The sequence below is a fragment of the Monodelphis domestica genome, chromosome 1 (genome assembly GCF_027887165.1).
Source record: "Monodelphis domestica isolate mMonDom1 chromosome 1, mMonDom1.pri, whole genome shotgun sequence".
In the NCBI taxonomy this organism is placed as follows: domain Eukaryota; kingdom Metazoa; phylum Chordata; class Mammalia; order Didelphimorphia; family Didelphidae; genus Monodelphis; species Monodelphis domestica.
Genome location: NC_077227.1, coordinates 81622966 through 81650415, shown reverse-complemented (window position 1 = coordinate 81650415; position 27450 = coordinate 81622966). Strand labels below are relative to the sequence as shown.

At 36.6% G+C, this 27450-nt stretch overlaps 1 protein-coding gene across 3 annotated transcripts in view; it reads left to right on the top strand.

Annotated features, from left to right (window-relative positions):
- The window catches only part of PLCE1 (phospholipase C epsilon 1), a 336545-nt gene that overhangs the window by 155063 nt on the left and 154032 nt on the right, over positions 1-27450 (top strand). For all 3 annotated transcript variants that reach the window (XM_056802299.1, XM_056802305.1, XM_016433427.2), the window contains exon 4: positions 17017-17333. In XM_056802299.1, coding sequence (XP_056658277.1) covers positions 17017-17333 — 317 coding nt within the window. The remainder of the gene's footprint in view (positions 1-17016; positions 17334-27450) is intronic.

Genomic DNA, 27450 nt, shown 5'->3' with positions numbered 1-27450 from the left:
CTTAAAAGGTCAAATTATTTGATTCTGGTATCAGATAATGTCACATATGGTCTCTGGGATTGGCATCATTTGCGGGGTATGTTGAAGGGGGAGAGTATGGATGGAAGACTCAACATCTAGGGAATGTAAAGGAATGAGCCAAAAGGTTGGTGGAATAGGCCAGGAGGAGGCAGAGTGGAATGGCTACCTCATATGAAGGAGGAAATACCACAGAGAAGGGGCAAAGGGATGGAAGTACTAGAATGCAACTCTTATCAGACCTGGGATTAAGAGAGACAACGTGTTGTTTACAAGAAACACTGAAAAGGAGAGACCCACACAGAGCAAAGGTGAGGGGCTGGAGCAGAATATACTGTGGCTCTAACAGGGCCATGAAGATGAGACCTGGGTGGCACCACATAGGGATCAGTCAGACAATAAGCAGTTGTTAGGTACTTTGCATTGGAGAAACATAGAAAAGCAAAAGACGAGTCTTGCGGTCAAGGAGCTCATATCTAATGGAGAAAACAACCTAAAAACAACTATGTACAAACAAGATACAGTCAGGAAATAATCAGTAGAGGGAAGTGTCAGGCCTGGCTGATGGAGTTTCAACCCGAGGTAAATGAGACAGAGATTGAGTAATATAGCAAAGCTTTATGGCGGTAAATGAAGGGTGGGGGGAAAAGGAAGGAGGAACCTGTAAACTGCAGGGGGCTGGGGGGGTCTCCATCTGGGTAGAGGAGACAATCTTTTATAGGTTGGTGGTCTGGGATGAGGTACTGTGGATTGTCTCTGTTGGACAAAGTTGGGGTACTTGTGTCCAGAGGATGAGATAGCCCTAAAGGGGTTGGCTTTAGGGGTGGGGGCTTTTGGTCTTGGTAGGGACGTGGGAAGGGGAAAAGGGGTTTTGGTCCTATGGTCTTCCAGGAAGGCATTAACATTAAGCAAGATTAGGAAGTTCTGTCTGTGATTTTAAGGTGGCCTGGTATGAGGATTATTAGTGAACTGATAATGGTGTTACTTTAAGGATGGTAACTGATGGTCTTGAGCTTGTTGTGAAGGAGGAAGGGGTTGAATGGTAGGAGCTTTGATAGGATGACTCCTACTCTCTCACTCACTCCTCCTGGGTATTGCTGACAAGGGGTGCTACTCAAGAAATTGGGGTTCCCCTGTTATGTGAGGGTGATGGGAAGATGAAGGAAGGTCTCCCTTAACAGGTGATTTAAGGGGTAACCCCAAAATTCTTCACACGAGATGGGTCAAAGGACAAGGCTCCCCCGAGTCTTTGATTCTGATTAGCACTCCACTGTGGCAGATCTGTAGCCTCAATGAGTTACATTCCTTTAGCTCCTAGAATAAGTCATATGAAAATATCTGACTGCATGTAAAAAAGGTTTAATGGACAATGACTATAAGGAAAGATGGGGAGCTGGAATGAGGAAATCAGAGTCCCTGATTTCTATTCCCTCAGTCTGTGGCTCTGGGAGCTGTCAAACTTCCCAGTTTCTCCTCCCTTTACCCACTATTTCTCACTCCTAATATAATACTACTAGGGCTAAGGAATAGCCAGAACAGGTTCAAAAGGCTAAGGGGAGAGAGCCAGGATCTTAGGCAGAGAGTCCACAACCCTCTTGGGTCAGAAGAGATGTGACACACTGGTTAGATGTTCTTCAGAGGTACAATGTTGCTGAAATACTTTGTAGGAGTAGTCTCAGGGATAATCATAGGTGAATCTTCAAATGACTCTTGGCAAGATCTCCAGCAAGGAATATGATTCCTGCCTCTTCGAGATCTCAGTTCAAAAGCCCAGAATTCTTGGAGTCTTGCTAAGTCCCTTCTTCTCTCCCAGCATCCTCTGCTACCAATGGTCTTTGCTGTCAATCATCTCTTCTTTCAATGTTCCATCTTTCCCTTTGCAATCTGCCCTTATACTGGGAAATTAGATGTAGAGATCAAAGGATGATAGATTTAGAACTGAAAGAGATCTTAGAATCCAGCTAATCCAACTTCCCATTTTATGTGTAAGAAAACAAGTCCCTTGATTTAAGTGATTTGTCCAAGATGACATAGCAGATTCTCAAGTAAATTTGGCAATGCACCAATGAGTTAAGAGTGGTAAAGAACTAAATAAGGCACACCTGAAGTCATCCTTTCTAGTCTATAAATTAAAACTTCATTTAATATTAGCAATTAAAAAAAAAAACAACCCTGGTTGAGGTCTTTGGTATTGCATCAAGGATAGCTCCCCATGGTAGGCAGTCACAATCACTTTTGCAGGATGGATACAGTCATTGGCAAGAGTCTAAGAGTTCTTTTGACTCATTTACACTTTTTCTTTTCATTGACATTTGATGGTGGGCCAGCCCTGTACAGTTAGAAAGTATTAATTGCCTCACAGTATGCAATGACTTTATCATCCCATTCAGTAATTCTTGCTTTTTTGACCCCAGTTGCTTTTTACACATTCTGTTGTTATCAGATACATTTGGAGTTTTTGTATTTTCAGGTTCAACCCTAGATAGTGTTTGGAAAAGTTGAAACAAATGAGTGGTTAGACTCTGCTTTGATAATTTTAAGGTTTAACCTTAAATTGGGAGTTAAGCCTTGAATCCATATTTCTATGGTTCCAGACATTAGACTAAGATAGGCACTGAAAAAAAGAAATAAGGAACATAAAAACAAGATTGTATGCCCTAGGGGGCAACTGGGTAGCTCAGTGGATTGAGAGCCAGGCCTAGAGATGGGAGGTCCTAGGTTCAAATCTGGCCTCAGACACTTCCCAGCTGTGTGACCCTGGGCAAGTCACTTGACCCCCATTGCCTAGTCCTTACCACTCTTCTGCCTTGGAGCCAATACACAGTATTGACACCAAGATGGAAGGTAAGGGTTTAAAAACAAATAAACGCACAAACCTAAATTTCACTTATAAACAAACAAAATACCCTATTTTCAAAGTTAATCTAATAAAAATTTAAGTAATTGATTTCAACTGAATCTTCATTTGCTTATTCCTAAATTATGAAGTCAGATAAAATCAATTGCCAAATAGTTATAATAAAGATGAGAAAAATGTGTGATAAACCCTAGCTTTCTGAGTGTTTGGGGGGGGGGGGAACATCTTTATTTTCCCTTCTTTATCCCTCATTTTAGCAGATAGTTTTACTTCAATTTCCCCTACCTCAGGCCCTCATGGCTTCATATTAGTCGCTTAACTCGTTCCCCTGCTTTCAATCTGTCCTCCATTTGAACTGGTTCCCCCTCAATTGCCTCCTCAAAGCTGTGTTCCAGGCTAACAAATACCAGTGATTAACATTATTTATAAAGACAAAGTACACACTTAAAAAAAAGGAGGAAAAGACGTCAGCTTTCCATGTTGGAAGGGGGAGAAAAGAGACTTAGACTACTGCTCTGGGGTCTGTAATGGGTTGGGAAAACAAAATTCCCGACTCAGCCCTATCTCTGCCTCCTGAGTTCAGCCTCGCTTTGGCAGTTTCTTCTGCCTGCACTTCTACACTGCCAGCTCCACGTGGGTTTTCATAGCTCCGTTTCTCCAGGTTCCTGAATCTTCTAAATCTTCTAAATCTCTTGTGAGGAGCAGAAGACAGAGCCCATTCTGTGTTCTGGGCTCAGTGAACTAACTTTTAAAAATCTTTCAGTCTGTTTGTCAGTTGGGGAAGGACTAAACAAGTTCAATTATATGAATGTGATGGAGTATTGTGGTGCTGTTTTAAGTGATTTGCTCAGAGTCACACAGCTAGGAAGTGTCTGAGGCTAGAATTGAACCCAGTACCTCTCATCTCTGGGCCTGACTCTTTATCCCCTGAAACAGCCGGCTGCCCCCAAATAGCAGGCATTTTATCTGTGTTAGCACAGGATCTTAAACATAAAAGACTAATAACAGGATAGAGGCTTGTATAAGGACCGGTTCTATCTGAACTGCATCAAACAAAAATGAGAATAAGATAATGATGGTTATAATAAGAAGTAACTTTTCTATATGTCTTACAGCCATTATTTCATTTTATATCTGCTGTGTGAGTTCAGAAGCCATGGTTTTAATGCTATCCAAAGTGAATTATCATAGTAACATGGTAGGAATTAAAAATATAGTGAAAAACAATACTTGTCATGAAGTCAGAAGAACTGATTTTTAACATCATTTCTGACACTGTCATGAGGTAGCCATGAATAATTCGGAAAACTTGAGTTCAAATCTAGCTTTAAGTGATTACTTGGCTCAATGAACTGGGAAAATCTCTTAGGTACTCTGTACCTCAGTTTTCTGATCTGTAAAATAGGGATAATGATAGCACTTTTCTCTCAAGGATGTTGTTAGGATAAAATGAAATTATATTTGTGAAGTGAGTTGCAAATTTTAGTGTTATGTTAATGCTTAATAAAAAGCACTGGCTTGAAGAAATCACTGTATTTCTCTGAGCCTTAGTGTTTTCATCTGTAAAGTACAAGAGGGACAGAAACTGGATCTGAAATTTCCTTTTTATATAAGGAAATTTATTGATGCAGTTTTGCTCCCCTTCAGTTTATACTTAGAGTTTTCCTAAGGCACTGGAGAGGCTAATTGTCTTTGCTGGGATCACACAGCCAGTATATGTCTGTGACAGGGTTTGAATCTTACTCTCTTACTGTAATTTTGCCTCTGCAAAATAAGGATAATGATGTTTAGACTGCCTCACTGTATCAGGAAAATCAACTTAAAGAACATGTAAATGTGCGCTCATAAGCCTCAGAGATTCTTCGTGAGAATGGAGAAGCAAGTTCGGCCCAAGTATGGAAATTGCCCCGAGACAGGCATCATGGGGAAGCCGAGGGGTCACTGGAGGGGCCTGAATAGTTAGAGGAGGACGGACTGCTACAGAGTCCCTGGGGAGTGGGGTTTACAGAAATACGCAGCCAACTTTTCTACATTATGCTAGTGTTTTGTTCCATTTTCACTAAATTTATTGGTTACATTTGGTAAGCAGTGGTTTCTATAAAGAAATGTAACTTTATTTTGATTTATAATTATTTTCTGTTCAAACTTGTTTTGCTTTTAAAAAATAATCCTGAAGCACCAAACTGATCAACAAAAACATCATTTACACAAATATAAACATTTATAATCTTTATAGCACTGGACACTGTTAGGGTTTCACACTAGTCAGGCATGGAGGAGACTCTTAATAGCTATTTGTTTGATTTAAAATACTCTGTCATTAGGAAATGATTTGTTCTGAAGCATATAAGAGTTTTTCATTTGTGAGGTTTTAGCCCTTTGTTTTCAGTATCATTTAATTCAAAGAGATAAACCATTTTCCCTTGGATCCTAGGTTAACCATTAGTAGCACAAGATCATTTATGTTCACCTTTTATGGACAAAAAACAATGTTTTCCATGACTATATGCTTTTTCCTTTTAAAGTTGATGCTCTTTGACCTGCCTAAGGTCTGGCACAGGTCATTGTGTTCTAAGTCAGAAATAATGTAGGAAGGTTTCTTTTCAAGTAACGTTTTAATTGACATATATAGTACCCTTTTTAATAGAAAAGGTTTGAAGATATGATTGTAATAACAGATGACAATGAAAAGAGTATGTTCAACAGGGATTGAAAGAAAGCAAAATCCATTTCCTTTCCTTAAGATAAACACAAAATTTAAAAATATCAAAGTGTTTGTGGTTTGCAGTCATGGTTACTGTAATTCCAGAGTTTGCCATCTGTTTGTATCCAATATACAAGTCAGAGTTAGAACCAGTACTGCAAAGAGATAATTATGTGTCTATTTGGCTACTGCTATTCCTGAGATTGTTCATATGAAAGCAAATTTATTTAAACAGCTGCAGCTGTGTTTTAGTGTAAAAAGTATTTAACTCCAGGAATACTCTAAAAATTTTGCTAAGTTTTGCTTATGATGATGAACTAGAAAGAATAGAGAAAACAATTTTAATGAAGGAAAAAAAAACTCTCCCAGATTGGAAAGAAGTGAGATATCACAATGTTTTGTTTTGTTTTGTTTTTGGGCGGGATACACATTGTTGTCATATCACTGTGTGAAATATATGGATTTCTTATTACATTAATATATGAGCTGATTAAAGCATTCTTTGAAAGGAATTGTAGGGGGTAGCTGGGTGGCTCAGTGAATTGAGAGCTAGGCCTAGAGATGAGAGGACCTGGGTTCAGATGTGACTTCAGATACTTCCTCATTATGTGACCCTGAGCAAGTCACTTAATCCCCATTGCCCAGGCTTTGCTGCTCTTCTGCCTTAGAACTAAGATGGAAGGTAAGAGTCTTAAGAAAAAAATAAAGAAATTATGATATTTGTAGATACTATGCCAGGATTGAAATTATAGACTATGGGGGAAAAAAAGAGAAAGGCTTTTTACAACCGATTTTATCTAATACTCTTTTGTGTCTATTTTTTTGTAGCCCACAAAGATTTCAGAGTCATCTTTCTACTTTTCCAATATGATCATTTTTCATATCCCCATAAAGACTGTGAGAACTTCCCCAAAAGGATTTATATGTTCTCAAACAACTTAAAACTAAGTACTGCTTAAATTATAATTTACAAAAATGTTTATAGACTTATGTATAAATTAACATATCAAAAAAGGAAAGAACCTTCAAATTTGTAAGTTATACTATAAAATTAAAGCCATCATAGGTCCTGAATTTTCTGAAATAGTCCTCATTTCAAGAAAAATATGATGAGATATCTTTTTCTTATAAATTCTTTTGCTAAAGAATATTGAACTTTCCACTTGACCTGTTATGAATTCCTATTATGTAAAATACTACATCTATCAGGATCACAGCATATTGTCTTTTTTACCACATATACTCTCAAATATAAAATTTCTAGTTTTTTGAAACAATCTATTTTTACTGTTTTCATGTGTTTTTTTAAATATTCCGAATGATAGTCACTAAACACTGTTTTTTAAGATTGATCAGTTTTTTGCAAAAAACTTGATAAGACAATACAGATTGAGTGGTTGTCTCAAACTATTCAGTTCCTGGTGAAAAGTAATTTGCATTTCTGTATGAAAATTAGTATTACTTAATTAACTTTTAGTCTTTTAAAGAATCAATATAAAAAAAAGAATCAATGTAGTTGCTCATTCAATCTTATTACATATTTGATGTTGCACTACTAGCAGTACTATTAGAGATCAATAACAATTTTTTGTTATTCAATACAAGATTGGACAATAAAAAAATATTTACAGGGCAGCTAGGTGCCTCAGTTGATAGAGTGCCAGGCCTGGAGATGAGGTTTTGGGTTTGGATTTGACCTAGCAATGTGACCTTGGGCAATTAATTTAATCCTAAACCTAGCCCTTACCGCACTTCTGCCTTGGAACCAATACTCAGTTTTGATCCAAGACAGAAGGTAATGGTTTTTTAAAAAGTATTATTATACTCTTGCTTTAAAAATTATTCAGTAAGGGCAGCTAGGTGGATAGAAAGCCAGTGAATAAAGAGCCAGGTCTGGAGAAGGGACGTCCTGTGTTCAAATTTTGCCTCAGACACTTCCTAGCTGTATGATGCCCAAATAAACCACTTAATCCCAGTTGCCTAGCCCTTGGGCTCTTCTGTCTTGGAACAGCTATTTGGTGTCAATTCTAAGACTTAAAAAAATTGTTTAGTATCTCTTCTCAGTTCCTCACTCAGGAGCAGTCCAGCTGGTCATGGAATCACGAAAAGGAGTAAACATGTCGGGAGCATTCTCTTGCTTATCAGACTCCTTTCTCTTAATGCTACTGTTTTAACATCTTTGTACCTAGGAGAAAATTGTTAGATCTTGGGTTCACACTGTTATCCTGCTTGAATTCATCAAAATATTAAAAATCATAATATTCTCCTCTTGCTTATAGTTCCTAAGACTCAATGGAGATAAAATACAAACAGTGCAGATTGGGGATCCAAACCTCTGCTCTGATTGGGGATCCAAACCTCTGTTCTTTCTATTCTCATCTCTATACCTTGTTTTCCCAATTCCCCCTTCGCTGGTTTCTCCATACTAATGAAGCACATAGAACAGAAATTCATTCAAATCTTAAAAAGTATAAACAGATTTCAGAGAACAGGAAAAATTTGGTTTTAACGTCTACCTACTTCATCAGAGAAGGAGAATGGAAGCAGAGGTTTCATCCTTTGCATGAATCTTTTGTTGGAAGAAGTTCAGCACTGACTGAATACATCTCTTGCCCTGGCCTCTGGTTTTTCCATCCAGCCATGATAAGTAAAGGTGACAGTAACAAAAATATAGTTTGGATTACTCTCATCTTTGGTTTGTGTCTCCAGCCTCCATTCTACTTCTTTTGGAAATGACATCAGCACTTAACAGGGATAGGATGATGAATACATCATCCCAGGTAATCATAGATGTCATGCACTGAAAATACACATTAATCATAAATGCAATAGGCAGATTACAGTGTAAAGTGTCACTTGACAGACTACTTCAGTAGCTGTAGGTTTAAATTCAATACAAAGCATAATAATGCATTTGTCTTAGCATTACATACATATACACTGGACAGAAAGCAGTAAGGCATGACACAAAAGCAAAAGTAAATATTAGGAACCCAAAAAATTTATGTAGAAACAGCAATATATGTACAAATAAACAAAAATTATGCATGGTTAGTAGATTAAAGAAGCCACAGAATTTTCATGATATCCAACCACAATTAAAAAGAGAAAGAAAATAATGAGTAATTATAATTTGTAATAAAATATGTAATAATTCAGTGAATGTAGGCAATTACAATCAAAGCATATATACTGTAACTAAACGGTAGAATTATCTTCTATGTTATCACTTTTACAGTTCCCCATGAAATATCACAAATAGGCTAGTCACTGTTCAAATGAACTTCTCCTATGACCTGCCTCTATACCTGAGCTAGTTAGTGGTCTAGGCTGCTAATAGTTCTCACCCGAACCAGACATTCCAGACTGGTTAGTGGTGTTATTGTGCTTTATTAGTTGTGCCTTGTACCATACGAAACTCTGTGGCAAAAGTTCCAGGCAGAGATCCAGGTGCAGAGGTTGCATCTGTGAGATTTAAAATGGTTGAGGTCTTAAAATGTAGTGAGTTAAAATGGTGGACGATATAAATTGTGATAGATATAAGAGAGGGTGAGTAAATTTGACCTCAGAAATATGTTTCACTGCAGTGTCTTGGTTTTTAAATCAAATATAAGGTGGTCGCCAGGGAAATATTCCCAATTATTCAAATACCCAAGTCAATTGGTTTTTATAGAGATTTTAATTAACAATACAATGAGTAATCAAAGAAAGAGAGAGAGAGTACAACAAAATCAAAATCTTGAATTTTTATAAAAGTACAATCTTAAACAAAAAATAAATTCTTGGATTTTTATAAAAATACAATCTCAAACAAAAAATTCAAAATTCAAAAATTCTTAGATTTTAAATTAAAATACAATCCCCCTGAAGTAGGTGTTAAAAAACATTCAGATCAACTCGGAATGCAATGTTGAGTTATGGGGGTGTATGAGTCAATTATCAAAAGAAGAGAAAAATAATTAAAAACATAAGAAAAAATTCAAAATAGGCCCTTGTATAGGTCCAATATAAAGTAATTTCTATCCCACAAGTCTGTAGGACAGAATGCAATAATATTTCACTTAGCCATTCGTAGCCAAGACTACAGGAAGTTGCCATAATATAAGAAGAGAAGAATTAGAATTCTATTTTGATAGGGAAATGTCATTCCCTCGTATGATTTTTTTGTCATTCTCAGGGATATAGGAAGCCAGCATGATAGTCAAGCTTTGTACTTGTTTGAGTACTTCTTAAAGAGTGTAGATACAAGGAAGTCCTATGACTTAACATATGTCAAGCATCGTAACCTCGAGTCTCACATTAGTATTTCATGTGTGCTCTTTTTGGCACTATTCAGGTTAAGTCTGTGCTCCTTGTTTTTTATCCCTTTTCCTGGAATCATACATAAACATTAATCACAGTCCTATAATATTTTATCAATAAATGGCAGATTCCCATAGTTTAAAGCTTTTAGGTATATATTGATATTATAGCAAGAATATATATTAACTTCTATTTCTGCAGGAAAAATATTAATATTAATTATGTGTACCTTCAGTACAAAAATGAGAAAAAATCAAATATTCTAATCAAAATAAAAGAAAAGGAATAATAAAAATAAGGAAAAAAAATAAGTAATTCAATGTGTTCTCGAAAAACAGCATCCATTTGTCTATGGATTATTATCTCCAATTCATATGATAGGATACAGTCAATCAGATGCTTTTTTCACATGTGAGCAGTGAATCCAAGAATCCTTTTCTCCAATCTTTATGGATGTTGGAGTAGTTAACAATATTTGGAATGGTCCTTCCCACGAAGGCTGAGTTGCTCCAGTACGCTTGAAATTCTTAATATAAACTTTATCTCCTTGATTCAGGTCATGCAGAGAAAAGTCTAGTGGTCCCTCTGGTACTGCAGCTCCGGATTCATGAAGTTCATGTAGTTTGTGCTGTAATTCCTGTATATAGGAAGCAATAGTAATATCTCCCCCTAATAGTGAGGTATATGTCGGGGAGAAAGGCTTAGCCTGTATAGGCGGATGTCCAAAAAGCATCTCAAATGGTGAAATATATAAGTCTCCTCTAGGCCTGCTTCTAAGATAAAATAGGGCCAGAGGGAGTATTTTATTTTATTTCATTTTAATTTTATAATATTTTATTTGATCATTTCCAAGCATTATTCATTAAAGACAAAGATCATTTTCTTTTCCTCCTCTCCCCCCACCCCCACCCCCAATAGCCGAAGCGTGATTCCACTGGGTATCACATATGTCTTGATTTGAACCCATTGCCATGTTGTTAGTATTTGCATTAGAGTGTTCATTTAGAGTCTCTCCTCTGTCATGTCCCCTCAACCTCTGTAGTCAGGCAGTTGCTTTTCCTCGGTGTTTCTACTCCCACAGTTTATCCTCTGCTTATGAATAGTGTTTTCTCCTAGATCCCTGCAGATTGTTCAGGGACATTACACCTCCCCTAATGGAGAAGTCCATTACATTTGATTATATCACAGTGTATTAGTCTCTGTGTACAATGTTCTCCTGCTTCTGCTCCTTTTGCTCTGCATCACTTCCTGGAGGTTGTTCCAGTCTCCATGGAATTCCTCCACTTCATTATTCCATTTAGCACAATAGTATTCCATCACCAACATATACCACAATTTGCTTAGCCATTCCCCAATTGATGGGCAGAAATAATAAATGCAGCCTTTTCAGATCACAAGGCAATAAAAATAATGATCAGTAATGGTACATGGAAAACCAAATAAAAAACTAATTGGAAATTAAACAATATGATACTCCAAAATAGTTTATTTAGAGAAGAAATCATAGAAACATTTAATAATTTCATCGAGGAAAATGACAATGCCGAGACATCATTTCAAACTTTTTGGGATGCAGCCAAAGAGGTAATCAGAGGCAAATTCATATCCCTGAGTGCATATATTAACAAACTAGGGAGAGCAGAGATCAATCAATTGGAAATGCAAATAAAAAAACTCAAAAGTGATCAAATTAAAACCCCCCAGCAGAAAACCAAACTAGAAATCCTAAAAATTAAGGGAGAAATTAATAAAATCGAAAGTGATAGAACTATTGATTTAATAAATAAGACTAGAAGCTGGTACTTTGAAAAAACAAACAAAATAGACAAAGTACTGGTCAATCTAATTAAAAAAAGGAAGGAAGAAAAGCAAATTAACAGCATCAAAGATGAAAAGGGGGACATCACCTCCAATGAAGAGGAAATTAAGGCAATCATTAAAAATTACTTTGCTCAATTATATGGCAATAAATACACCAATTTAGGTGATATGGATGAATATATACAAAAATACAAACTGCCTAGACTAACAGAAGAAGAAATAGAATTCTTAAATAATCCCATATCAGAAAATGAAATCCAACATGCCATCAAAGAACTTCCTACGAAAAAATCCCCAGGGCCTGATGGATTCACCAGTGAATTCTATCAAACATTCAGAGAACAATTAATCCCAATACTACACAAACTATTTGACATAATAAGCAAAGAGGAAATTCTACCAAACTCCTTTTATGATACAAACATGGTACTGATTCAGGCCATTTTAAATGGGTCTCAATGCATAATTTGCCAATCATAGTTTTAAGTTCTTTGTTCATCCTCTCTACTTGGCCTGAGCTCTGGGGATGATACGGAACATGAAATTTGGGAGTTATTCCCAAGCAAGAATATATCTGATTTAGAACAGAATCAGTAAAATGACTCCCCCTATCGGAATCAATACATGCTGGCAGGCCAAAATGAGGAATAATTTCCTTTAAAAGTATCTTTGCAACAAAATCCGCCATGGCTCGGGGAGCAGGAAATGCTTCTGGCCATCTGGTTAGTTGATCTCCAATTACTAGACAAAATTTATAACATCTAGCCTTTGGCATCATTATGAAATCTATCTGTAGATGTTCAAAAGGTGTGTAAGCCAGAGGACATCCACCAAAGATCCACAAAATGTATGTTGGTTATATGCCTGGCAGGTAGAGCAGGCTGAACACAAATTAGAGGCTATGGTAGTTATACCAGGGGCTATTCATATTCTCAATAGAGTCCACGATGCCCTGGGTGCCAAAATGACCATTTTTATGAATAGATTGGCAAATTTGGTTATAGAAACTTCTAGGGAGCAGGGGTTTTCCTTCAGATGACACCCATACTCCATTAATCTGTTTTGCTTTGAATTTTTGTTTCCATTTTTCCACTTCCTTTTTAATATAGGAAAGTGGTAAATTTAAATCATTAGTAGTTGTTAATGTTAAAATTAATTCAAGGCCCTTCTATGGCTGCTAGCTTTGCAGCAGCATCTGCTTGATCATTTCCTCTAGAGACAGGGCCAGTGCCACCTGTATGGGCAGAACAATGAACTATAGCTAGGGCTTCAGGAAGCTGGAGAGCAGAAAGAACTTCATTAATAATTTCTGCATTAGCTATAGATTTTCCAGCTGAGGTTAAGAATCCTCTCTGGAGCCATAACATTCAGACTGAGTGACAAATGCCAAAAGCATATCTAGAATCCGTATAAATTGTTGCCTTTTTATCCTTGGCAATTATACAAGCTTGTTTTAGAGCTTGCTCTGCTCCTTGTTCTGCTTGCTTTTAGAGCTTGTTCTGCTCCTTGAGCTCTAATGTTAGAAGGTAGTGAAGCTGACCATTCAGTGGCAAATTCTGAGACTACGGCAGTTCCAGTGTAACGTATGCCATCCCTCATAAAAGAGGAACCATCGGTAAATAAAATCAGATCTGCATTGTCTAAGGGAGTGTCCAAGAGATTATCTCGAGGCTTTTCTGCCATGGACACTAATGTTTCACAATTGTGTAATGGTTCTCCTGAAGTTGGTAAATCTGGAAGCAAGGTGGCAGGGTTAAGTGTAGTACAACGTTTTAAAGTAATGTTTTCACTATTTAATAAGGTTATTTCATATCTTGTAATTCTCTGATCCAAGAATGCCTGTGTTCTATGTTTTATCTTCTACCTCATGTGGGCACATTATTGTTAATGGACATCCCAATACTAAATCAACAGGGAGGAAGGGAGAGGGAGAGAGAGGCGGGGGGGGGGGGGGAGAGGGAGAGAGAGAGAGGGAGAGAAGTATTGTTTTCATTGACTGGTTTGAGAGAGGAAATTGTAAACTGTTGAACTGCATAAGAATGTAATTTTTTTATTTTTAAAGATAATTATTAATTTGTTAGTGCTTTTACCTTCCTACCTATATTGGTAAAATCCACCTCCCACAAATATATGAAAGAAGTTACCTGTATTTATAATCTTAAAAGATAGAGAAATAAAGATAAATAATATATATTATGTGTATAGTATTCTATACTAAATATATAACATAATGTATACTATATGGTACAATGTAGGCTAATTTTACAATGAATACGGAGTTGTAAGTATTCATTTATTTGATAATCACTTGCATTTACACATTTCCTCATCCATCAGATTAATGATTTCAGTAGTTTTTCTGTTTCTGCTCTAAAAAGGGAGAGATCAGAGTTCTATAGAAAACGATAGTGCCATTTAGGAATCTGATACACTAAGCAAAATCCAGAAATCTGCCCAAACAGTACATGTGGAGACCTTTCTTTTTCTGGGTCATTCTTCTAAGTATTATGGGGACTATTTACATTTAGTTCTCTGACAAAAAGTCCCCAACTTATCTTGGTTGAATTAAAAAGTAAGTGAAGGAAACTACATTTTTACTTAAAATTTAGATGATGATTTCTGAGTGTATAGGCTCTATCTAGATTTTTACATGGATAAAAGAGTTTGGTACAAAAAGAGGAACTAATATCAATTACCTATATATCACCCACTCTTGAGTTTATTCTAAGCTTATATTCACAGTGGCAGGGTGGGTCCCCAGAGAGTGACTGACTTCTGCTCCCCTCAAGGTGGTGGAAGTAACCCAAGGGGCTATGGATTTTCATAAACCTTAGCTAGTGTACTCCCCATTGATTATCCAGTTTAACAATTTGCCAGACTAAATTAATTATTTTTTTTTGGAAAGACATTTACTAAAATGGTATAGGAAGTACTGACGTAAAAATAATCTCCCTTCATAAAAGGAATGAAATCATCTTGTTATATACCCACTCAGTCTCTGAGGAGAGTGAATTCAATGAGTTTGCTGCAAAACATCCTCCCAAAAGTCTCAGACATACTCTTCCACATGTACATAAAGAATCCAAAAGAAAAGGTGCACAAACTTAAGAAGTGCATATAGTGAGATAGCAATTCTTAGCTCATGGTTAGGTACAAGTACTTTTTTATCTTCTGTATTCTTCATTAAGCTCTTCTGAAGTGTGGTTCCCTGTTGTAGAGTTTGAAGGGTGATAAGGTTGTCCTTGGTATCAGATTAAGTAATGTCAGTCATGGCTATTTTGAACATAGTATTGCCAAAACCAGTGGGAAATCCAAATCTTCCTATCTTTTGAAGTTTTTAAAGTCTTTTTATAGTTAGTGAAGGGTGGGAGAAAAGAGAAACCTCCATGTAATTCAGACCCAGGGCTTGATTGGCATTGCTCTTCTACTGTCTTGATCTTATATTTAAGATCATAAGATATAGCAGTAGATCATTTCATCTCATCAAAATGGCAAGAATAATTTCACTCCTTTCAAATATGTTATGCATTTTACTGACATCTAACTTACTATGTGCTTGATTTATTTGATAGAAATATCTAGGAATTGTTTATACCAATCTCATACCTTTAATTTATTTCATAACTCCAGATGAATGCTCATCTGATGAGATAGCAGGATATAGAATGTTTTGTTAGTTAATTAGGAGAGATTGATTCTCTTGAGAACTCTGAGCCTTCTGTGTTCAGTTGGATTGAGATATTTCTCCAATCTTCCACTTATATTGCAATCTATAGTCAGATTATATTCTATCCAACCCAAGTTAATCCAGTCTAATAATAACTTGAAGTAGAAGAAATTAAAAAGAAAAAGGTAAAAGCCTGAGTAAAGAAAAGTTTTACCAGCCATGTTCCTGGGAAAAGAGAAAGGGGTGGGGTCATATACAAACTTTATCTCCAAAACATAAGGATGTAGCATGAGAAGGAACATGGGAACCTAGAATTTAGAGTCCTGGGGTGCAGATTCTAATTATATATTATGTGCCAGGCACTGTGGAAAGTGCTGGGATACCATTAGAAAAAGAAAGATAGCCCCTGCCCTACAGTCTAAAAGGTGAGAAGGCATATAAAAGGAGGCAAGAAAGTGGGAAGTAGGTTGGGAAGGGGGCAGGACATCAGGGGATCCCTGGCACGGGGGAATCATATTCATGGAGTTGGAGCCAGGAAAGGCAGTCGATGCAAAGTAAAGTGAGTTGAGTCCAGTTTCTTCCCTCTATAAAGGAAGGCATTGGGAGGAGTTTGGTACTCTCTCCTTCAGCCCTCCTTTCAGAGGGGAAAGGAGCCTGAGGAAGGTAGAGTTAATCAAAGATTGAGTAAGCTGCATGATGATGAATTTAGAAGTGATAAGTTTAGGGGCAGCATAATGGCTCAGTGAATTGAGGGCCCTGCTTAGAGATGGGAGGTCTTGGGTTCAAATCTTGCCTTGGGCTCTTGTTAGCTGTGTGATCCTAGGCAAATTGCTTAACACACATTGCCTAGCTAGTAGTATTTTTCTGTCTTGGAACCAATACACAGTATTGATTCCAAGATGGAAGATAGGATTTTTTTTTGTTTTTATTTTATTTTATTTTTATTGTCATCCAAAATACACTTTCATATTGGTCATTGTTGTAAAAGCACACATATATAACCAAGACCCCAAAATAAAATCATAAATACCCTAATGTGAAATATGATTCCCAACAGTTCTTTGGAGAGGATAGCAATCCCCATCATGTCTTTCAGGAGAGTAGCCAAGTTTTCACAGATAATCATCATCTAGTATTGCTGTTGTTATATACAGTGTTCTCCCAGTTCTACTTATTTCCCTCTGCATCAGTTCCTCAAGATCTTTCCAGCCTTCTAAGGGAGAGGGAATGTGGGCTGGTACAGTTTCCCCATCTGTCTACAAGGGCCCTCCTTGAAGGGAGGAACTATCAGGGAAGAAGGGTCTTCCCATAGTTGCTCCTCACATTTCCAATTTCCATTGAAAATTTACAAAGGGGAATGAAGAAATCTGTAAGAATGTAATAATGCATATAACTTCCTTGTAAAATGTGACAGTAGACTGCTGAGGAGCAGTGGCCTAGACCAAGGTGTCTCTGAGTGAAAGTTAAAGCATTGTGGGCCCAAAGCAAAATGATCGGCTCTCAAAGACTATCTAATAATAGAATTTAGTCCACGAAAAAGAGACAATTAAGAAAATGAGGCTTGTGCAGAGAATTTTTGCAAAAAAAAAAAAAAAGGCAAAACATCACATAACCTTCTCTGTTTTGTTTTATTTTGTTTTGTTTTAGAACGTCAACCATGCACCTCCGTGGCTGGTTCAATGAACCTCCCTTCCAGTGTGGCTGGTCTCAGTAACGAGCTCATAGAACTTCAACACCTCATTCAGTTCCCCGAGGAAGTTGCTTGTATTCTGACTGAACAGGAGCAGAGCATCTACCGACAAGTCTTACCTGTGGATTACCTTTGCTTCTTAACCAGGGCCTTGGGAAATGAAGAATGCCAGAGGCAACTTCCCTGCCTCAAGGCATCAGTGTCGGCCTCTCTCCTGACCTCCCCAAATGGCGAGCACAATGCTCTGGAGGATCTTGTAACAAGGTTTAATGAGGTAGGAGTTCCGAGTCAGCCTTTCTGGGACCAGGACCTCTGTTTCAGAAGGGGTCTTTGGTTTGAAGCATCCTTTATCTGTAAATATGCTGGTGTTTTTGTTGTTGTTGTTGTTGTTTTATCATTTCATTTCCTTTTCTGGTTTCTCACTGCATGTCCACCTTGATTCAAACTCTCCTGACACAAACCAACCATTTGGTCCACCATCTCCCCAAACTTTTCTCATCATGCCACACTTTTAATTTCATTCTCTCCCCGATAAAACCTTATCATAAGATTCTCCCTCTGTGTACAAGTTGTGACGCACAGTATGAAGAGTAACATAGGAATGAAAGGGACTGTCTCCTAATCCCTAGCAGGAACTATGTCCTCTGAACACTAGGTTCATTTCAAAGTTCCAGTTCATGACTAAAGGCCAAGAGATTCCATGTTAAATCTGGAGAGAGCAACCTCCTATAGGGGCCAAAGGAAAAAAGTAGTGTGAAGAACTAATCTCTCATAGAATGTAGGACAAGTCACTCAACTTATTTATGGGGCTAGGCACCAGGAACCAGGGAAAGAAACTCAAATGAGAGGGATGAGGGTAATGCAACATTGATTATAGGACATTCACAAGATTTTATCCTTGTTCTAGCCTCCTCATTTTCTAATTTTCTATTTGTTTGTATTTTACGTTGGCATAAATATTGTAAAGAGAAATTTTATTATTCATGTTTGTGTCATTTCATTGTGAATATCAACTCAGGATTTTAAGTTTAAATCCTCAAGTAAAGTGGTCAGAGAGTGAAGCATTTTAGTCAATTTAGTTTTGCAGATAAAAACATTTTTGCTTCAAAATTTGGTATTAAAAATTCTTCTAATTTATTTAAGTCCTCTGTTTTATCCCATATTAGCAAGTATATTCTACTGTATATTATTTAATATTTCTTTGATTATTACAGATTTTGTGATATCTTTATAGATATTAATTTTTTTACCAATTTGCACTTTTTTCACATTTAACTTTGAAAAAGTTTGAATATGGAATAAAAATTTATACTATTAGTTGGTATAGTTAATTAAAGTATTATTATTATCTTAACAACTAGCCTATGTTTGTGTTTGATTTCACAGTAACCACTTGTGAACTCTTCCCACTTGGAACTATTTTAATTTATCTGTATTCTGATTTTACAGTGGTTTTCTTTTTTTTCTTTGTTGCTCTAATTTGAAATCAACTTTGGAAGAATAAAAGTGGAATTTTTTCCAGAGAAACTATTATTATACCATGTAGTTTCAAGGATTTTCATTTTTTTAATGAAATTTTATTTCATTTTTTTCAATGAGTCTCTGACTTCTCTTCCTCATTGCCCCCTACTGAGAAAACAAGAAGAACAAAATACATATTACAAATATCTATAGTCAAGCAAAACAAATTCTCACATTGGCTATATCCAAAATAATACATCTTAACCTCTAATCTGAGTCCATCGGCTCTCTCAAAAGGTAGGAAGCATGTTTTATCATGAGTTCTATGAACCTGTGGTTGATCATTGTGTTGATTAGAATTCCTAAGTCTATAAGATTTGTTTGTCTTTACAATATTGTTAGTGTATAACTTGTTCTTCTGGTTTTGTTTTCTTCGCTCGGCATTATTTCCCAGATTTCTGGAAACAGTCTCATCATTTCATACAGCATTCGTGTCCATATAATTTCTTTAGCCATTCCCAATTGATGAACCCCCTCTCTGTTTCTAGTTCTTTGTTAACACAAAAGGAGCCGCTATAAAAATTGGCTGCTATAAAAATGGACACATGGGTTCTTTTTCTCTTTGATTTCTTTGGAGTATAGATTTAGGATTGGTATTACTGGGTTGAAGGTTATATGGTCAGTTGAATTGAAACATAGTTTCAGATTGCTTTCTAGAAGTGCTAGACCAATTCACAGTTGTACCAATGGTATGTCAATGTGCCCATTTTCTCACAGCCCCTCTAGCATTTGTCATTTTCATTTTTTTGTCAGTTTTATCAATCTGATGAGGGAGGTGGGTCCTTAGTTATTTTAATGTGCATCTTTCTCAGTATTAGTGATTAGTGGCATTTTCCACATGGCTGTTGCTAACTTGATTTCTGTCTATGAAAACTGTTTTTATAACCTTTGACTTTATTATTTGGAGAATGGACATCTTGTTCTTATATATTTCAGTCTTCCTCTTCCTCTACTCCATATCATGGAGATGAACCTTTTTCCAGACATTTTGGTAGCAAGGATTTTTAAAACTACTTTCATAAGGTGAACTATTCATTTCTCTCAAGATTAAAATATTAGCAACTTTCCCTCAGGACTTTGAAATCCAGAATCCTGGCAGTGAGGAGGTACAAGGGGTACAAGGGCAACAAGGGATGGTTTCTCTAGTTCTCCTCAAATAATTCCATCTATGAATTAGATCTATCTTCAAGCATTTAAAGGATTGTCACATAAAAAAAGAGATTGTTCTAATTAGGAGAAAGAATTAGGTTCTTCCTCAGTCATCATCACTGAGTAAAACCCTCCTCCAAAATTCTCTCAAACCATATATACCATTTAGAATCCTTGTAACTTATGGCTACCAGCCTCCATAATGCTTTTCTTCTTTCCCCTTATTTCCTCACGGAGTTTATGGAAGATTTTCCCTACCTGTCTTAAGGCTAGTGGCTTCCTTTTATTGATTATCTCCAATTCACCCTCTTTTTAGCTTATTTATATGGTGGCTCCCCCAGTAGATTGTGAACCCCTTGAGAGTGAAGCCTGTCTTTTGCCTTTCTATTTATGCCTAGCACCTAGCATGCCACGGTCAGGGTCCAGCCCCACTCGCAACTCCAGGGTTCCCAACTGGTGGTGAACGATCAGTCAAAATAAATAACATAAAATAAATAACAAACGGAAGAGAGCTTAATCATTACGGCCATGGGACTGCTTTGCATCTCTGAGCTGCACCGACATTCCCAGGCTTGGGATTTATTTTATATCCATATTCTTGGCTTGCAGGCATACAAAATCAAAGAGAGATAATTGGAAAAGTGATACATTAACTTTTAACAAACCACTTGATTAACATTCTATATTTTTGTATTGTGATTTCAGACAGAATACAAGATAAATTATTTCGTCACAGGTGGCTTACTAGGGATTTTGAGTTACTGATTTGTGTAATTGAGTCACTGAGGCATATTGAAGCTTAGTGTACCTGTACTGTACCTGTACGAATTGTATGGGCCTCTATGATTGATTTATGTGCTGGCTTCATGAGAAAGTTTTGGGCTTGGTCGGTAGCTGTGGTTTTGCTGGGAATTATGTACCTAAGTAAAAGTTAACCCACGATAGTCTTTTGGAATTGGTTTTGAAGGTCTCATCTTTTGGCGATGTTTTGGGGAATTAGGGTACATGTGTTTTGCTCTTGCATTATTTCTTTTGACACTAGGGGCAATAATAATCATGTCAATTCATAGGTAAGGGGCATTGATGAAAGAGGTCATGCAAGGGGGATAGAGTGGGCAGTCACATCTCGCCAAGGACCACTCTGTGGTCTCCCCAGCTACCACGCGTGACTCTGTCAAGGCGTCGTGGTCTGATGGCTTCCAGCACTAGCATAGTGTTTGGTACCTACTAAGTGCTTAATAAATATTTACTGATTGACCTAAAGTGAGGAAACCTGTGTTCATGACCTGACCTGTTAGCTGTGAGTCCTTGACTAAATCACTCCCTGAGACTCAGTTTTATTATGTGTAAAATGGGTTTTATGATTTTTGTACTGCCTACCATACAAAGTTGTTATGGGAAAGGAAGTTTGTAATCTTTAAAGTGCTACATATCTGTTTTCTGTTTTAATAATGATAATAATAATAAAATATCTGAAAATATTTCTATTACAGAACACTTTGTTAATCCATGTCTAAATTCTGTATATTCTTTAAAGCCATAACGTTGTTATGAGGATAAAATGAGATAATGTATGAAAAATACTCTGTAAACCACAAAGTGGAGTATAAATGTTAGCTCTTTTTAATGGCAATGTTGGAATCGTGCATAAAAAATTGGTCTGGGAGTCAGGAAATACTGGATTCAAGATTTTTGTCTCAGAATGGACTTCCTGTGTAACCTGGGAAAAGTCACAACCTCTTAGACATCCTAGAAAATCCTATAACATTTAAATTTGTAAATGAATTCTTTATCTCTATTAGTAGAGAGAGATTTCACACCAGAAGTTATCTATAATGATGGGATCATAGCTCCAGATCCCTTCCCCCAAAACGAATTAATTTACAAATACATATTATTAGGTAATTCTTTCATTTAATTAAAGTCAAATTAAAGACTGTTATGATGAGCATAATTATACCTGAAATGATATAAAGTTGCAGATATCAAAATATCAAGGTATAATGCATTCTTTTACAAACTGAGAGTCACAAATTAACTAACTACATTTTTTTCCCTAGTAGAAGATAAATAGAACATGTACTCAACCCTCCTATCACAGAGAAAACCAAAGGACTGTCCTTCATGCCAAAAAGATAAGTTTTTGTTAGAGATCCACATGCTAAATATAACAGGGAAAGCAGAAGAAACCCTGAAAGGAACTAAGAAACTTTTTCCAGAGTCTAGGAACTGAACCAGTGAAAATAGTTTATATAAGATTTATATGAGAACTCAAGATAACCAAGAAAAACTATAACTGTATATATTCTTTGGAGTTTTTCAATTTTTACTTTTTTTGTTTTATATTTTCCTTTAGTTTTCCTAGTAAAGTATTTTTAACTACAGTCATTAGTTCATAAAATAAGGTTCCATTCATTGGCTAGATTCTAACTAAAGAGTGAAAATTTCTAATTCAGTCATTCGCCAGATACGTTGGGGGCAGACAATTTATTTAGAGGTGGACACTAAATGAATTGTTTTAAGTGTCAAACTGGGAAGGAAGAGACCATGTGGCCAATGTAGAAAAAGAAGATAGAGTGTTGTGTGAAGGATAAATAAGCTAGTAATAGTAAATCATAAAGGGAATTGAGAGAAGACTATAAACCTTGAAATGGAGGATGGGATTGAGTTGTAATGAGCTATACCTTCCCAAAAAGGAAATTCATATTTCATCCTGGAGATAATAAGGAGCAACTGGAGTTTACTGATTGGTGATTTAGGAGTGAGGAAGAATGACATAATCAGAACTCTGCTTTAAGAAAATCATTTGTCAACTATGTGGAAATTAGATTGGAATGGGAAGAGTTATGAGAGAAATCAGCTGGGTATTACAATAGTCCAAATAAAAGTATTGAAAACCTGACTTTGGAGTTGTGGCAACATTTGACAATGGGTTGGATGTTAGAGTGTGTAAAAATACATAGTGGAGTATGATACTAAGATTTCAAACTTTTGGGACCGGGAAGATGATGATTCCCTGAACTTTAATAAGGAAGTTCAGAAGAGGAGGGATTTAGACATATTCTATTTGATGTGTTTATGGCATATCTAGTTCCAAAGGTCCAGTAGGCAGTAGTCTACATGGGAGTGGAAGTCAGAAGAGAGATTCGGGCTCAATATGTAGATCTAAAAATTATCTGCAGAGAAATTATAATTGAACCCCCTAAGAGCTACTTTCCTGCCTTGCCCTGGCTAGAATCATATCTCCAAGTGGGATAATATAGAGTGAAAAAAGAGAAAAAAGCCTAAGCCAGAATCTTGAGGCCATGCTAATGGACATGGCATAGGTCCAACAAAGGAGATAAAAGAGGGATAACAAGATGGAGAATCAGGAGAGAGCAGCATCATGGAAATCTCAGAGTAGGGAGAGTATTCATCGGGGGAAGGTGGACCTCAATATTGTCAAATGCCCAAAAGAGGTCAAGAAGGATAGAGATTAAGATAAGGGTATTAGCTGGGCCAATTCAGAGATGATTGATAACATTATGGGGCAGAGTTTCATTTGAATGATGAGGTCAGAAGCCAGAGTCCTGCTTTAGAAGAGAATGAGAAGGGAGGAAGTAAAGGCACTAAAAAGTGAGAAGCGATATAGGAACACAGATAACAGATATTTTTTTTAAAAGAGCATTTTTATGGATGGAGGTATTTGTAGGTACTAGTAAAGCGGGAGCTATTAAAGATTAGCGAGATAATGAGGGCAATTGTGACTGTAGTGTGCTAGAAAAGAAGGAAGGGAAAGAGAACTGAGGCTCAAAATGGCTTTGCCAGTGGGCTGTGTGGGCTTCTGAAGAAATAAATTCTGTGTTGAACAAAGCAGCATCTCTCTTTGCTGACCTTCTCCAATTGGCAAGTTTCTTCTGGTAGCCTGCATTTTAGGAACATTCTAAGATTTATTATTTTTCAATCCCCTCCCAGATGGGCTTCTGACTCTCAGGACTTTTCTTTCATGCCTCTATGTGTTTGTGATCTTCCTCTTCCCCACTTGCTTTTCAGCTTTTTTAATGTATTATATCTTTCTTCATTAAAATGTAAAATCCTGAAGGGCAGGGATTTTTTTTCTCTAATTTTTGTTTCCACAGCACTTGACACAGTGCTTGAAACATAGTAAGTGCTCCAGAAATGCTTACTTTACTGCCTTGCCCTGCCTAGGATCAGTGATGCAGGCAAAGGAATTAGTGTTGGCAAGGAGAAAGGCCATCTTTTCATCGCTAATTGGAGTTGAAGGAAGAGAAATGAGGAGAAAATGCCAGAGGAATGTAAGATGTGAAGAAGAGAGAACTCTGTGAATGGCATCAGTTCTTTCAGTGTTCTCAGGTGAGAGTGTGAGAGTAGGGGCTGCCTTGGGAGACTTCAGAAGAGATGAGGTATAAGAAAGCTGTGGTGATGAGTGGGACAGAGTCAAGGGATTGTTTTCTTTCAGGGAAGGTCCAGATGAAATCAGATAATAAGTTCAGAGCAGATCCAGTAAGTACAGTTTCATGACTTCTTCCAGACTGGCCTAGCAGCACATGAATAGATTAAGGCAGGATAGGGTTCAGTTTGGGGAATATGAAAGAATCCTGTAGAATTGACTGAATCACAACGGGTTTGATATTGGAAAGAAATTACCAGGGGTTGGGCTAATGAGCTGGGGAAGTATCACATGAAAGATTGAAGGGATTCAGTTTCATGAATGCTGAATAACAGGGTTAGCAATCTCACGGTGGAGAGTGTAATGGGGAATATCACCCTAGTATTGATTTTGTATTGGTAGGTTATTAGGTGACAGGTATCTGGTTATTGGCTATTGAAGTAATTAATGGCTAGACTTGTAGTTGATAAAAGTCACCTGGAGACTGATATATTAAAAAACCTATTTATTTTAAACTATAAGAACTAAGGGAAAGGAAATGAAGGATGAAAAGGTGTATTAAATATATTCGTATATTATTTATATATTTCCCTATATCTAATAACTGGCTCCCAAACCCGAAAACCAAAATTCCACAAAGAGCATCTTCTGCCTAGAGCCAGGTCTACTAAGTTCCTTAATCTTAGTCTATCTAAAATAGATTTTCTATCTATATACTCTACACTAATTATAAAATTCCTTATATTTGTCTTCAAAGTTCAGTTAAGATTTCTGTTTCAGTCTCCAAACTCCAACTGTGACAAGAAAACAGGCTCACAGACTTGAGTTGCCCTTTTCTGCCCTCTGCTGAATTGAATTGGGTAAACCATCAGAGTCCCACTCACTCTGAATCTTCTTCAGTAATTTCCAACCACCAGATATTATTCCTAATTAGCTATTTCCAAAATCCTCAATGAATATTCAAGAAAAAAACACCAACCAAGCACTCTTGAGCTTCAAACCCAAAAGTGGGTCTGTTATAATCCCAACAGCCTCACCTTAGGCACTTGGGAATTCTGCCCCTCTCACCTCCTAAACATTCCATAGAAATCTTAACGTACCCTCCAGAAATCTCAACTGACTTTATATAACCTTCTTTTATCTCCATTCTATTCTTACCTAGGCTAAATAACAAATAACTCATTACAAGAGGCACAGCCAAGATAAAGGAGTAGTAGAAGCACAGCTTTCCTAACATTCACCACCAAACAGCTTTAAAATAATGACCCAAATCAAAATAATGACCCAATTTAAATTTAAAATAATGACCCAAAATCAAAAGCAGCACAGTCAATCATAAGTCAAGGAAAGACATTTTTTTCGACCCTAAGACAACTTAGGATGTTGAAAGAAGTTTGTGACACTGGGGTAGAGGCTGACCCAGAGTGTTTGGAATGGCAAAACAAACAATGGCCTTAAAGGTAGTAATGAAAGCAATAGCAACAGGAGCCTTCAGCCTAGAAAGTGAAGAGCGTGAACAACTGGTTAGAAGAATATTAGAGAGGAACTCAATGCTAACATTAGGCATGGGACCAGGCATTGCTAGGCAACTCCTTCAGCCTTACCCACTTCTATATCACAGTTCCAGGACAGAAAGAAGTATTAGTGATTGTAACCACCAAAGAGAAAGGACCCTGAGTGACAATGCTTGTGGCTCAAAGAAGCAGTAGTATTTGCAGCTGCAAGGGAGCAGAGACCCTTACTAGGTAAGGATCAGGGCACAGATTAGAAGGGCAGTGACTACCTCCTCTCAGATCATATCACTTTGGAAGCACTGAAAATTTGCAACCTCCCAGTGCAAAAAAGCTTAAAGTTTGAAACAGTGCACCCTATCAACCTAGGTGAGCAGAATCAAAGCCAAGAAATAGTCTGGGAAGTTGAGCAAAGAACAAAAAAAAAACTAGTATGGGAATAGGAAAGATCAAGACACCAATTCAGAAGACAATGATATTAAAACAGTTACAAGCAAAATCTCAGACTTGTGGTTTAAAAAAAAAAGTAGATTGAACACAAGACCAAAAAGAATTCCTGGAAGAACTAAAGAAAGGGCAAAAAAATTATTTGAAGAATCAAATGAATGACAGAGAGAAAATTAAGAAAAGAAATAAGAGCAATGCAAGAAAATAATGAAATGAGAATTAATAACTTGATAAAAAGAGGTTAAAAATACTGAAGAAAATAATACTTTAAAAAACAAAATTGACCAAATGACAAAAGAGGTACAAAACCTCACTATCTCATTGAAAAAATAACTAACCTGGTTTTAGCTCTAGGAGAGTTTTAAGAATTATTAAACTAGAGGGCAGGTAGGTGGCTTGGTGGATAGAAAGTTGTACTTAGATATCTCAGGTCTTGGGTTCAAATCTAGTCTCAGACACTTCCCAGCTGTGTTACTCTGGGCAAGTCACTTAACCCTCTTTGTCTAATCCATACCACTCTTCTGCCTCAGAACTAATACTTAGTGTCTATTCTGAGACAGAAGGTAAGGATTTGAAGTGGAAAAAAATTATTGTACTACCTTTAAACCATGGTTTAAAAAAAAAGCACAGAAAGCATATTTCAAAAAATTATAAAGGAAAATTGCCCAGATTAAAACAAAAAGGCAAATTAGAAATTAAATTAATCTACCTCATGGAAAAGATTCCAAAGTCAAAACTCATAGGAATATTGCATCCAGAAAGAAAAAGGGAGAGAATTATTAAAAAAAAACAACAAATAAAATAAGATGGCATGAAATACACTGTGAATGGTATGAACTAGCTCATAAAACAGAAGCAGGTAGTAGCATAGATTGGAAAACAGAATCTAATAGGTTGTTTAAAAGGAACATAATTGAAAAGGACATCCATCAAGTTAACAGAAGGGATTGTAGAGAATCTATTGTCTTCAGCTGAAGTTTAAAAACAAAAAAGGCAAGCATAGCAATCATGATCTCAGACAAAGTAAAAGCAAATAAAAACCTAATTAATAGAGATAACTAGGTAAATTATATCTTGCTAAGAAGTAAAATGTAGTAATTTCTATACTAAAAATATATATACCAAATAACATAGCATCCAGATTCTTAAGGGAAAAGTGAAATGAGTTACAAGGAAAAATAAACAGTAAAACTAAAGCACTGACGAACCTCAACTTTCCTTTTTCAGAACTAGATGAATGAACCATTAAATAAGAAAAAAGTTAAGGACATGAATAGCATTTTAGAAAGGTTAGATATGACAGACCTCTGGATAAAACTGCCATTGTGGTCCTTCATACATGAAGAGGACAGTGTATCTAACTGTGGCCAATC